Below are 13,687 nucleotides of genomic sequence, written 5' to 3'. Positions count from 1 at the left end.
AACACCTTGGTTTTAAGCAAGTTCAGTGCTAGGCCGTTATCTTCGATAATGCTTGCTAACGATAATGCTTGCTATGACGGAGTTCTAGATCGAACCAACCAACTTCAACCAACAGTTAAGAATCTCCATCACACAATCACACAACGCTCTGATTGTTCAGTTTAGCACCGATCTGCTAAAGACTAATTCGAATAATTTGTCTGAATGATTTGAATGTGAATTTGTGATTTGAATTTGTCTATTCATATTCGCGGAAGCCGTCTGAAAATTGACATCTACAAAACTAAGGAAGTTTTATCTTCCCCCCACAGGAGAAATTGCCGCCACATACCAGTAATTATCGAAGTGCGGACGACAGACATACTCAATGCGCTTTTATTTACATTAATAGGCGCTCATTTTTGCGAAAACATGACACATCCATGTAAATGACCTCGTGTCGGTACATGGCGATGCACGATGCCCTGCTTTCCTACCCATAGGAACGAAGCACACACACACACACACATACATTGGATGGTAATGGGCTGGGCGATTCACCGCCGCTGAGGCGGTACACTGCCCTATTTCGCGTTGGGGGAGGATGAAGGGATGATGATGGGGCTTTCAAAGAGCCGTCGCCAGACCGGTGGAGCACAAGTACTCCGCCAGAAGACGAAGGCCCTGCGACTGGTGGGCAGCGTTCGACCACGGACCGAGGATCTTCGCTAGGTTGAACGGCCGCTTGTCGATGCGTTGCATAGAGAGTTCCATTAGGGCACGCTCGTGGTGGTATTGCCCGCAAGCCAGGATGACGTGGCTGAGGTCGCCGTGCACTCCACAAGTGGGGCAGAGGGAAGACGAGGTGGAGCCGAGACGATGTTGAAAGGCAGGTGTAAAGGCAACGTTGAGCCTCATGCGGTGGAAGAGAGCAGTTAATGGGCGCGGTAGTCGCGGAGGAAGGACGAGAGAAAGCGTGGGGTCTACATCAGAGAGAAGGGAGTGAGCTATGTCGTGTTCCCACTGAGCCTGCATCTTGGGACCGGTGAGAGTCAAGAGGAGGTGTTTTCGGTCGCCCGACGACATCATGATCGGGGAAAAAGCTGCGTGCTGATGGGCGTTCAATGCGGCTCTGTCTGCTTCTTCGTTGCCGCTGATACCGACATGTCCGGGGATCCACTGCAATATTACAGTGTGCCCTACAATGGTCGCCTTCTTATAAGCTTGCAGGATGTCAAAGACAACAGGACCGAGGAGTCCACGTATCCCCAAGTTGGCCACACACTGGAGCGCGGGTCTTGAGTCTGTAAAGACGACCCAGGACTGAGCTGGACTGGCGGATATTTTTTGCATAGCAAATAGGATGGCGTAAAGCTCGGCACACGTAGACGATGTTCTGTGAGAAAGATGGTGACCACAGGAGACTGACTGGGATGGAATGACAAATGCCGAGGATGATCCACCCCGAGTAGATGACCCGTCAGTGAAAACTGACGTTGACGCCGCGTAGTTGTCGTTCATCATGCCCAGGGTAAGCTGCTTGGCGACACACGGGGCTGTATCCCTTTTCCTTCCATGCAGGCCAGGAACAGTTAGGTAGGTGACTGGGCTTGACAGAGACCATGGAGGGGCACTGGAAGCCACTGTCTTCACTACGAAACGCGGGACGCTAGGCTTCAACTGAGTCATCACCGAGCGGACCTTGCAGTGCTTGCGCCTCAAGATCTTCGAAACGAGCGGGTGCCGCCGATGATGGGATAAAAGGCGGAGAAAAAGTCGGCAGGTCTCACCGTAGCGAAGAACTTCCAGCGGGGAGTCCCTCGCTTCGGCAATAACTGCTCGGGTCTCTGCTGCTCGGGGGACGCCGAGGCACACACGGAGGCTTCGCGCCAGGAGGCACTGCAGCTTATGATCAGAAGATGTCGGCAGGCCATTAAGCACCGGCAAACTATACGCGAGGGACCCTCGAACCAAAGCCCTGTGGACGGCCAACAGAGAGCTCGTGTCACTGCCCCATCTCATGCCTGCCAAGCGACGGATCACTGCAATCCAACGGTGGATCTTGATCTCCAAGCTTGCAATATGCCTCCGCCAGGAGAGCCTAGCATCAACAGTGAGACCGAGGAATGGTGAGACACGTGCTTCAACGGTATGCCTGCCACGGAAAGCTGGAAGGGCCTCATGTTCCGCCTTGTAAAAGGAATTACTACTGTCTTTTCCGTCGATATGTCTAAGCCCGCCAGGGACAGGTACTGCTGGATAGCATCGAGAGCGAGTTGGAGGCGTCGCTGGAGGGCAGGACGGGATTTACCGGTGGTCCAGATACAAATGTCATCGGCATAGATGGAGATAGCCACTTTCCTACCGACGCAACCTCGAAGGCCAGCCATAACAATGTTGAATAAGATGGGGCTCAGAACACTCCCCTGGGGCACCCCATGGGTCAGCTTGACAAAGTCTGTATCCCCCTGGCTTGTGCGGACGAACAGTTCCCGTCCATGAAGGAAATCCGTAAGCCATGAGAGAGCTCTGAAAGGCAGGGCGGCATCAACAAGGCCATGGAGGACAGAAGCGTGGCTGACAGTATCGTACGCCCGCCTAACATCGAGGAAGGCAGCCAGCACAGTCTTCTTGCGCACCTTTGCGTCTTCCACAGAAGTGATTAGATCGAGTACCGAGTCTATTGCTGCTCTGCGCCGTCGAAAGCCTGACATTTCTTCCGGGAAGACGCGGCGATGTTCGAGCCACCACTCCAGTCTAGCGAGTACCATGCGCTCCATCAACTTCCCAAGGCAGCTAGTCAGGCTCACTGGTCGAAAGGAGGAGAGCTGCGATGGTGGTTTGCCTGGCTTCAATAGCGGAATAACACGTGCGCGCTTCCAACTGTCGGGTACTTTCCCTGACCTCCATGATCTATTAAATACCTCCAGCAGATACTTCCCACATTTCTGATCAAGGTTGCGGAGAGCCCTATAGGTGACATTATCCGGCCCAGGAGAGGACCGAACACGAGACAGCAGCATCGCGCTTCGGAACTCGGCCAGTGAGAAATCCATATCCATGTCCGGATCAGTGACTATGGGCGCAGCTTGAATCCGTTCGACTAACGTAGTCACGTGGGAAGAAAACCATGTTGAACTTGCAGCCTTCGAAGGAGCGGCAATGGTGTTGCAGAAGGCCTGAGCCACCTCTGCTTCGGACTTTGAGGAGGACAGCGCAAGCGCACCTAAAGGATGCTGGTTCGTGGGAGGTTCGCTTAAACTTCTTGCCACTCGCCAGATCTTCGCAGGGCTGTCAAAAGACGACAACGATCCGCAGAACTGCCTCCAGCGCTTACGATCAATCGCAGCCAGCTCCTTAGTGACTGCCTTGCACGCGCGGCGGGCTTCTTGGATGTCTTTGAGCAACCCAGTCCGACGAGCAGTGCGCTCGGCGCGTCGACGGTATGCCCGCAGCTGCTCAACCCTAGGGTTTGAGCCGAGATGTCCAGGAACGACTTTAACATACTTGCTTGATGAACGAAGGGCCTCCTCGATGCATCCTGCCATCTCGTCTGCTGAGAGGTCAGGTCGGGTGCTGGTGGAACACAAGGCGCGAAACGCTGACCAATCCGTTATCGTTACAGCTTTACGCCGTTCTTTCTGAAGAAATTTTTTAAAACCAATGAAAATGGGAAGATGGTCACTTCCCCGACCGTCCAGGCCAACCGCCCACGACAGGTACCTGGAGACATCCTTGGAGCACAGAGAGAGGTCTAGAGAGTCCGACCGAAAACAGCGGCCGAGGAACGTAGATGACCCATCATTGAGAAGATGCAGTCGCAGATCCTCTATAACGTCCGCCCAGATTTTGCCGCGGGTGTCAACCTTTCTGCTACCCCACAAGGGATGGTGTGCGTTGGCATCCCCAACAACAACAAACGGGGCTGGGAGACAGGCAAATATATCCCTAATACTGCGAGCTGTCACAGTAACCGACGGGGGAATGTACAGACTCACAACAGTCAATACGGTACGGCCCATGCGTACTTTACACTCAATGGAGTCAAATGGGTCACGTCGAGAGCGAATTAGTGTCGAGGTCAGGAACGAAGCAAGATATTTATTGTTCTGTGTTTTACGCACAGTTAAGTTATTGCCTAAACCACAACCTAGCTGAAGGATTGTAAGGGACTTACCAAGCGCAATGCAAGCTGCGAGCACGATAAGTGTCTTGAGACTGGTATTCATCTTGATCAACGGCGGTACAAGGACAGAATGACCTCGGTATTCACAGTACCTGTTGTCCGCGGCGACGCCCCGACTCTTATATCACATATCACCCCACCAGTTCTTTCAGACAGGGCTTATCAGGCACTGTCCCATCTCGCTCTCCAAAAGAGAATGGCTTCTCCTAGGGTTGATGTGTAACAATGGAATAATTGATCACATGTTCAGATAAGCCTGTTGGATTAGCATCATGTGTCATGATGTACTCAATATAACTTTTGCCTCCTGCCGTTAACACACCAAATCGTAAACGTTGTTTCCTACTCAATTTGCGATAAGGTGATTCCGGGTTCGAGTGTGATGATTTGCTAAAATGACCGCGAGTGTGATTCACGATGTCCTTGTGACGATGGGACTTGTCAGACAAAGTGAGTGGGATGGCAAAAAAAGAAAGAAAGAAAGATACCCAAGCAGCACAACGTTATGAAAGTTCAATATATATTGGTGTGGTGCTTCATTTCGCAGAGATACCCATGAAGACGAACAATCTTGACCTACCCGGTAACCCCTATGCACTCGCGCGTTCAGTACATTGCGCTGTTTGGGAAAACGTATCTAAACTTTTGTGCCATCAGATGCTTACAGAAGATTATTACAGCGTCGTGTTCATAACGGCGTGTCCCATAGACGACCCTCTGTTTACAAATGTGTTTGTGTTACAAATATTTTACTGTGGTGGGCAAGAAGCGGGGAAAACGCGTCGGCTGATCAAGCTGATAGTGCCCACGAGCATGCGTTGCGCGGCGACGTTACGTAATCAAAGACGTAGGGGCGCAGGTCGCCAATTGTGTGTGGGGGGGGGGGGATCTATTTATTTTCACAGGAAGGGTCAGCCAGAATGGACGGCTTGCTATTCCTTATTAAAAGATTCGTTAGTGCGTAGTCCTGCGGTAGTTAAAAGTTAGGCGATGGGGGGGTCAGAGGTCTTCCGCTGTCCCACACACGATGTCACAGGCTGCTGAGGAGACCGGTATCTTGTGACCGTTTATTGTGAAAAAGTTCGTTTAAGTATTTTTGTTGTTGAAATTTCGAATACAAAGCTTCCCCTGAATACATCGACGTCTCCACGGGACATTCTACATTTATGTTCTTACTCCCAGATAAAGTTATTGAACGGGCGTTTCCTCAAGGCCTGCTTTAGGTGTCTAATAAAAGTTCCCAAACAAGAAAATCGGACTGGAGTTTGTCAGTTCTCAAGTGGCATTGGTATTACTGTCACTTGAGACAACCCATAAGCAGAGCAGCCATTATGCAGGCTGTCCCACATGCAGAAATGCTTTTCGTTCTTTTAAGTCGGTGCCTGCACGGCAAAAAGCAAAAAACAAAACAAAAATAATTATATATATATATATAGTTAAAATAAATGGGAGACAAAAGGCGAAAGTAGGGGAAGTAACAAAAAAGGGGGTTTATGAAAACTTAAAAGTTATAAAAGTTAGGGAGGATGTCTACGTTACGGCGGAAGCTCCGCCTCCTCCCTAACTTTTATAACTTTTAAGTTTTAATAAACCCCTTTTTTGTTACTTCCCCTACTTTCGTCTTCTGTCTCCCATTTATGATGAACATCCGTGAAACTAAAGAACATTGATAAGACGCGTACCGTCCCCCCTATTGCACTTGACTTTCAGTACATTGTGCTGCTTGGGTAAGCAACATTGATAAGACACGTACCGTCCACCCCTATTGCACTTGATTTTTAGTACGATGTGCTGCTTGGGTTCGCGCTGTTCCCTGAGCCGCTGGTAAGGAAAGCCTGACTGCAGGATGATAATAGATATATTGGTGATTGAGTATCCTGGTTTACTGAAATGGCGCGACACTTGCAGATTAGGTTTCTTCGCGACGTCAGATTTGTGGTTATTGAATCGCGTTCTAAATGACGTAGCTGTCTGTCCGATATATTGGGCGTTGCATTCATTGCATTGAAGAAGATAGACAACATTGGAAGAATTACAGTTAAAGTCGCCATCAATGTTGACCCGATAATTAGAATTGCTGCTTTCTGCAGAGTTAGCGGCTTGCATTGATTTACAAATTTGGCATCTACTTGCATTACAAGGGCGGCAACCAATGTTATTTTCTGGGAGTTTGTTAATTTTGGCATTTACTATTACTAGTCTGTCTTGGATGTTCCGCGCCTGGCGATAACTTACGCGCGGTGGCTGTGAGAATATTTCCTTCATCCGATCAGATTGTGAAAGATTTGTGTATTGGCGGTTGAGTATCCGGCTAATGTTAGGAACGCTGCCACTGAATGTGACAGTGAGATTTACTGCAGAATTTCCATTGGCTCGAGGAGATCTTTGGAGAAATTGTTTGCAATCAGTGGATCTTGCTCTGGCTATAGCGTCTTTCACAAGTTTGTCCGGGTATTCACGAGCAATGAAGGGTTGTTCTAGTCGTTTGAGATGGTTGTCTAGTTCGGCATCGTTAGTGCATATTCGGCGGTAGCGCAGTGCCTGACTATAAGGCATGGCTAACTTAGTATGCCCTAGATGGCAACCCATCCAAGGCATACTAAGTTAGCCATACCTTATAGTCAGGCATTGCGGAAGAAAAATCAATTAATAAAATTCTGGTCAGTCTTACGTGACACACCCTTATATACAGGGTATTTCACCTAAAGTTATAAAAATTCTAACTGCCGACGTACTCGCCGGAGGATTGTGGGGCTTTCGACAATTACCTTCTGGGAACTTTACCGCCATTTAGGAAGGCTTTGGACAATTTTTAATTGAGGGAAATTTATTTTTCAATTGAACTTTGCAAATTGCAAAGCGAACCTGACTTTATTTACAGAAATATGAAGTCCTCCACGGATAACTACAGACCCAACAATAACTATGCACAGTATCACAAAAGAAACAGTTTTAAAAAATTAGTAAAAATTCGGCATTAGCCCCGCCTGCATGAATGTCGCAAAGAAGAGCACTCGGAAGTTGCGGGGAGAGGAGGAAGTGTTCCCGCCTCTTGTTTTTACCTTTTTTTCCCCCGGCTTTGACCTTGATGCTGGTGACAACCGACTTATCACAAAGAAAACACAACTACCGTCTTATCACAAAGAAGGCAAAACAAATGAAGGCGGGGGCACTTCCTCCTCTAGACGCACATTTCGCCCGCGCTCCTTTCAGAAAATCAAGCAGTTGTCAAAATTGTCCAAAGCCTTCCTCAATGATGGCAAAAGTTTCCAGAAGGTGATTCCCTTTTATCTTTCCTTTTCCTTTTTTTCTGCCCCCCCCCCCCCAGAAGGTGATTGCTGAAAGTCCCACAATCCTCCGGCGAGTACGTCGCCAGTTACAATTTTTTATCGCTTTAGGTGAAACACCCTGTATAGTGTGCTACATCTTGTTTACATAAATCAGTCCACCAGTTGCAAACGTAATGTGAAAAATTATGCATGGATAGACAGCATAGTTCACTTGAGGCACTCCTGCGTATAGCTATGCGAGCTCCTGGGGAAAATAATATTCTGTTTCACTCGCGTGCATTGCAAAAAAAATATATAGATTAAAACTCGTCAGTTGCTCAGTTTGTGCCCATTGAAGTGTGAGGAATTCAAACTCGTTTCGAATAGAAGAGGTTCTAAAACTCATTTCAATTCACATCTGTATTCAATATTCTCCAACTTGCTCTATACCTCGAATATGTCTTCCTTTCATCTATGCATAGAGCAGCATTACCCGCACAACATGCTCACATTAATTCAATTGCGGCAATGATGATGATGGTTGGATGCTAAACCAATTGCTCCAATTCGTTGCTCTTCTGTGAAGGAGATCTTCACTGCACGACACGTCGGTTCACATCAGTCCAGTTGGATATTATTGTTTCTCATTGGCACCCAATGGGCCAATTACTTGAATGGGTCCTGATTTCCTGGGGGTCTTCTACACCACAACACTTGTTAGAGCACTGAAGCATGAAGCCAGCTTTCCCTCAACACCTTACATTACTTCAATGAGAAGGATCTGCGTTATCCACATGAAACGAATCGGGTGCCTGAGTTCTCATTGAAAGTTATTGTTTCTCATTGGACAAATTAACTTCTGATTTCCTAGGAGACTCCTTCACCACAACACCTGTTGGAGCGCTCAAACTTAAAGTCAGCTTTCCCACAACACCAGTAATTACTTAAATGAGAAATACCTGCTTTATTCACATTAAACGAATTGGGTGCATCCATTCTCATTGAAACCCATTGAAAGTGATGAGGGCGCTGAATGAGATCGAGCCTTCTTTTTACCAGCAGGGTCACAGAGAACGAATCATCGGAGTGAATCGTGAGAACCGATTCTCGCAAAAGAAGAAGAAGAACGCACATTCCCCCACGTCGTCCGTTGTGACATTGCTCACCTCTGTGAGGCCGACAACGGCGATCTCTTTACCGCCACCGCCACCACCAGGGGGAGCTGTTCATGATTGGCCGAGAGCCCGGTTCCGGTTGAGTCGGAGAACCGAACTGAATCGGAGGAGCAAAGAGCCAGAGAGAACCATTCATTCACGAACTCAATCGAAGAATCGGAAGAATCGGTGAACCGTTCGCTCCCAAACAGAGCAACAGCTCGAGGGTTCTCATCTCCTTCCTGCGAGAACCCATTCGTTCTCCCGTTTACTGGTTCACTGGTTGTTCAGTTCTCGACCCTTCTTGTTAAGAAATCTTAACGATTGTTCCCTTCAGCGCGTTGAAGTTGAGCTTTTTGGCGGGCGTCGTATGCGTGGAAGTCTTAAAGGGACTGTAAAGTGAAAAATAACCACCATATTTTCGCCCACTATCGTGCACAACAACATTGTTTGATAACACACAGAAAACATTACTTCTTAATTCGGCTCCCAGAAAATAACATTGGTTGCCGCCCTTGTAACGCAAGTAGATGCCAAATTTGTAAATCAATGCAAGCCGCTAACTCTGCAGAAAGCAGCAATTCTAATTATCGGGTCAACATTGATGGCGACTTTAACTGTAATTCTTCCAATGTTGTCTATCTTCTTCAATGCAATGAATGCAACGCCCAATATATCGGACAGACAGCTACGTCATTTAGAACGCGATTCAATAACCACAAATCTGACGTCGCGAAGAAACCTAATCTGCAAGTGTCGCGCCATTTCAGTAAACCAGGATACTCAATCACCAATATATCTATTATCATCCTGCAGTCAGGCTTTCCTTACCAGCGGCTCAGGGAACAGCGCGAACCCAAGCAGCACATCGTACTAAAAATCAAGTGCAATAGGGGGGACGGTACGCGTCTTATCAATGTTCTTTAGTTTCACGGATGTTCAAGGCCTTCCACCTACCGTCCTCCCATACTGCACTCGACTTTCAGTACATTGTGCTCCTTGGGTAGTTTCAAGAGTCTGTTCAAGGTCTTCCACCTACCAGTCCACCCCTATTGCACTCAACTTTCAGTACATTGTGCTGCCTGGGAATCTTATCTCATTCATACATTCCAGTGTCAGATAAACGAAGATCCATGAATCCTTTCTACTATTCGCAACCTGCATTCTTATAAATATTTTGCAGTGTGCCGGAACATGGACGGTGCTGCCAACGAACGGCGAAAAAGAGCAACTTGGGTTTCGGGTCTAGGGCTCCCAGGGATTGGTCAACCCTTACTACGTGAGAGTTAATTTTGTAGAGAACGAAGTTGACGCACATTATCTTGCAGCTAAATGCAATTTTTAAAATGACGCTCACTTCCATAGTTTCTACATTAATAAAGCATTCAGCTACTTCGCCGCTACGAGCTACGATCCGCCGCGCAATCTGCAAGGCCGTCTGTGTTATCGCGTTTATTGTGGTTTATTGTCTACGTCGTGGGTGGTCATGCTGGTCGCGCGAAGCAGGAAATGGAAGTGAATGACATGTCCGTGGCTGCTGTGTCATGTATTCGAGAGACCTACATGTGCCTGGCATAGTTTTGGTGTTCGGGGATGCAAAAATCATCTTCGTTCATCTTCGACGACGGGTGTTTCCTACCACAAGATTCCACAGGAGAGTGCGCGAAAACGAATGTGGTTCGAAGCACTCTGCTATTAGATACAGCAGTCGTGTCGTGTGTGCTGAGCTCATTTTGCTGCCGATGACTAGGAAGATGACGTAGAAGGCGAATTGCGAAGACGTCCGAAGCAAACTGCCATTCAGTAACCACTCATTTTGCTTCACCGAGGTGACTAGTTCAACACAGCCTCTTAGGTATATCTACAGGTGTCACACATGTATAAATTATAATATAGCTATTCCATTTAACTTGTGTTATCCTACTTGTCCCGGACTGAACATTGTCAACATAAACAAATTTGATTTTAGGAGATTTCCAGTGTTGAAGTGGCGCCAGACTGCTTTGTGTGTGTGTGATCCAGGCACTCAAGTTGACATGAAAGGAATAGCTGAAAGCAGGTATGCAAAGTCCAAAGATGGAAGCACTAGATCTGTTACGTGTTGCAGACTTTGTGACATTTTTGGACTCTTTGGACAGGTGCAGAACATTAGTATGACGTCAACAGCAGGAGAAGAAACCGATCAGAACTACTAGCTTCTTTGAATGGTAGAGGACTACTTCCTGTTGAGGTATAGTTATGACTAAGGAACGCTAATTAATTTTCTAGAGATGCATCCTCTGCACACTTGAATGCCCAATGAAACAGCGAAAGTTCATTGTCTCTGAAGCACCCCATACTGGAATTGTTCAAAGCGTGTCACAGCTGCAGCGAGCCATGCAAGGCTACATCATATTGGTCCTAAATTTGCAGAGTTCCCGTAGCTGGAACAAAACGGTCATTTCTCTTTATTGCTCTCCCACTCCTACCCTCTCAGAGATTAATGTGGTTCTGCGTTGCATGGGCACCGCCTTTTTCTATTATGCTTTCGGTTTCTTGTTCTGTTGAATAAATCTTCAATTGAGAGTTTGCAGCCATCACGCTGTCTACTGTGTTCGCCCCTCATCTATATTGATGTCCTATAACGCTATAGCACATCAACATGCCGACAACCTACCAACAACAACCAAACAACCTTGCCTAGTCCTAGTTTTGGATGGAAACTACACGATGTGGTAGCTTCCACATATATAAAATTTTAGTCGACCGAGAGTTGCTGTACAACCTTCTGTGTACATTTATTTTGTCTCACTGAGTACAAAACAGACTGCACTTCGGAACGGATCACACTTGGCCTGTGGCAGCAAAATGTGTTGCTAAACGACGACTAAATCACCTGCTTCTTTTTCTGCAGGGTAGTATTATCCCTTCCACTATTTATACTTGTTAAATCTCGTCTGCTGCCCAGGCCGAGTGATTAGCGGAGTGATAAGCTTGTAGTGTACCTCTCTGTCACCATGAACAAACAAGACTTCTTAAGGGCATTGAGTGATATGAAGGAAGAGCTCAAAAAGGACTTGAAAGAGAGTCGAGAGGCGCTTGAAAGAGGCATACGCACAGAAATTCGTGAGCTGAAGTCGCAACTCACTTATCTAAATGCGAAAATCGTAGCAATCGATGACGGCTTTCGGTCACTAGAAATTAGCTACGACAAACTGAAAGTGGATAATGTTAAACTAAATCATCAATGTGACGTGCTACGTGACACGGTCAAAGAACTTGACAAGCGGACGGTGGAACTTGAACAATACTCGCGGAGATGTAATCTCGAAATTAAAGGAATTCCTTACGATAGAGAAGAGAACCTGTGCGCTGTTATTGAAAAGATTGCTGAAAAACTCTGCATTGACATGCCTACAAGTACAATTAATGCGTGACACCGAATACCTCTGGCCAGACGTGAAACTTCCAGTTTGGGACACATTATTGTTCAATTTAAAGAAAAGAAAATACGTGATGAGTTTCTCGATAAGTCAAGATAAGCACGTCTGACGTGTTCAGACATTGGTCTAAAACCTTCCGCTCCAATATATGTAAACGAACATTTGTGCCCCAAACTTAAGAAATTGTTGGGCGAAGTTATCGCTAAAAAGAAATCACACTGGTGGAAATATGCCTGGGTAAAGAACGGCAAGATACATGTACGTAAACAGGAAAAGGCAGAAAAAATGCGGGTTGATTGTACGGATGATCTTTGTAAAATTTTTGGTTGAGTATGAAAGATAAAAGTCACTGAAAAGGTTAGCCAGCTGTAGGACTCGAACCCACATCTTCTGGATTGCCGGTCCAGGGCTCTACCAATTGAGCTAAGCTAACACACCTTCTCAGCGACTTCCAGGGTGCGTCATCTGAAGGGACAACCAGCAACTCTCTCTCACTCATCCTCCTTTCACTCTTACATTTTTGCTCCCTCATACACACATTCGTACGACGGGATCGACGCAGGCGGCAACTGTTGAACATGAAAGAATTGATGTTCTGAGGCTGGAACAACATAGAAGGGACAAATACATACAAAGCCTCAAATTGCCTTCTTAGGCAAATTGAGGCTTTGTATGTATTTGTCCCTTCTATATTGTTCCAGCCTCAGAACATCAGTTCTTTTTGGTTGAGTGTTTGTAGTTATTTGTATCTTTGTTTCAACCATGACAAATGGTTTGTCTCATGAAAATGAAAACAAATTGAGGTGCATTCATGTAAATACACGATCTGCAACGGGCAAAACAGAATTCCTGGACCACTTCTTTTCTGTGTCTACTAATGATTTTTATGACATTATAATGCTGACTGAGACATGGTACACGGATGAGTCAGAAATGTTTTCCTTGTGTAACTACGAAAAGTTTTATTGAAACCGACGTTTTTAACGCGGAGGTGGCATAGCTATGTTAACATCAACGGAACTATGTTGTGAGATGGCTGACGATTTTACTGGTAATAATGAAAATTATGAAGCACTGACATGTAAAAGTTCGTCACATTATTTTTGCGTCTGTTATCGACCGCCGCATGGCGTAATAGAAAATTTCCTCGGGTTTCTAGAATCCCTTTTGGACTTTGTATCCATAAACCCCTACAAACTTGGTCTCGGTGGCGACTTTAATATAGACTTGCTTGCACCATCTATAAATCAGAGAAATCTTATATTACTACTTGAGTCGTATGGTTTCAACAATCACGTACAAGAACCAACCAGTTACCCATGAAACAGAAACATTATTGGACTTATTTGTCAGAAATTATACTACGGGTCAAGTTCTATGTGATGTCATTGAAAGTGACATTAGTGATCATTTCCCTGTTAGTATTATTATAAATATGACTGAACTCAAAAGGGAGAAGAAAGTCGAAGCGCCTATTTATGTGCCAAGCTCTACTCGAGAAAATAAGGAGGTTTCGTACAGCTTTAGAAAACGCTTGCTGGGATGCTGTGTTATTAGAGAGTGATGTCGATGTGGCATATAACACATTCATATCGATGTTTGTGCACCTTTATCGTGAGTCTTTCCCACGTAGGAAAATTTAGAAACCAAGAGTGTTTAGGAAACCTTGGATGCATA

General features: G+C 46.2%; 1 protein-coding gene across 2 annotated transcripts in view; it reads right to left on the bottom strand.

The window, feature by feature from the left end:
• Nucleotides 1–4,326, bottom strand: part of LOC135388301 (mucin-5AC-like) — a 78,664-nt gene extending 74,338 nt beyond the window's left edge. Inside the window, exon 1 of one of the 2 annotated variants that reach the window (XM_064617764.1) lies at nt 4,157–4,326. In XM_064617764.1, coding sequence (XP_064473834.1) covers nt 4,157–4,208 — 52 coding nt within the window. In that variant the 5' untranslated portion in view covers nt 4,209–4,326. The remainder of the gene's footprint in view (nt 1–4,156) is intronic. The other variant, XM_064617763.1, reaches the window with a different exon arrangement.
• Between the last annotated feature and the right edge of the window lie 9,361 nt (nt 4,327–13,687).

This window comes from Ornithodoros turicata, chromosome 3 (assembly GCF_037126465.1).
Source record: "Ornithodoros turicata isolate Travis chromosome 3, ASM3712646v1, whole genome shotgun sequence".
NCBI lineage: Eukaryota > Metazoa > Arthropoda > Arachnida > Ixodida > Argasidae > Ornithodoros > Ornithodoros turicata.
The sequence above is the reverse complement of the archived record's forward strand: the minus strand, read 5'-3'. Positions and strand labels throughout refer to the sequence as shown.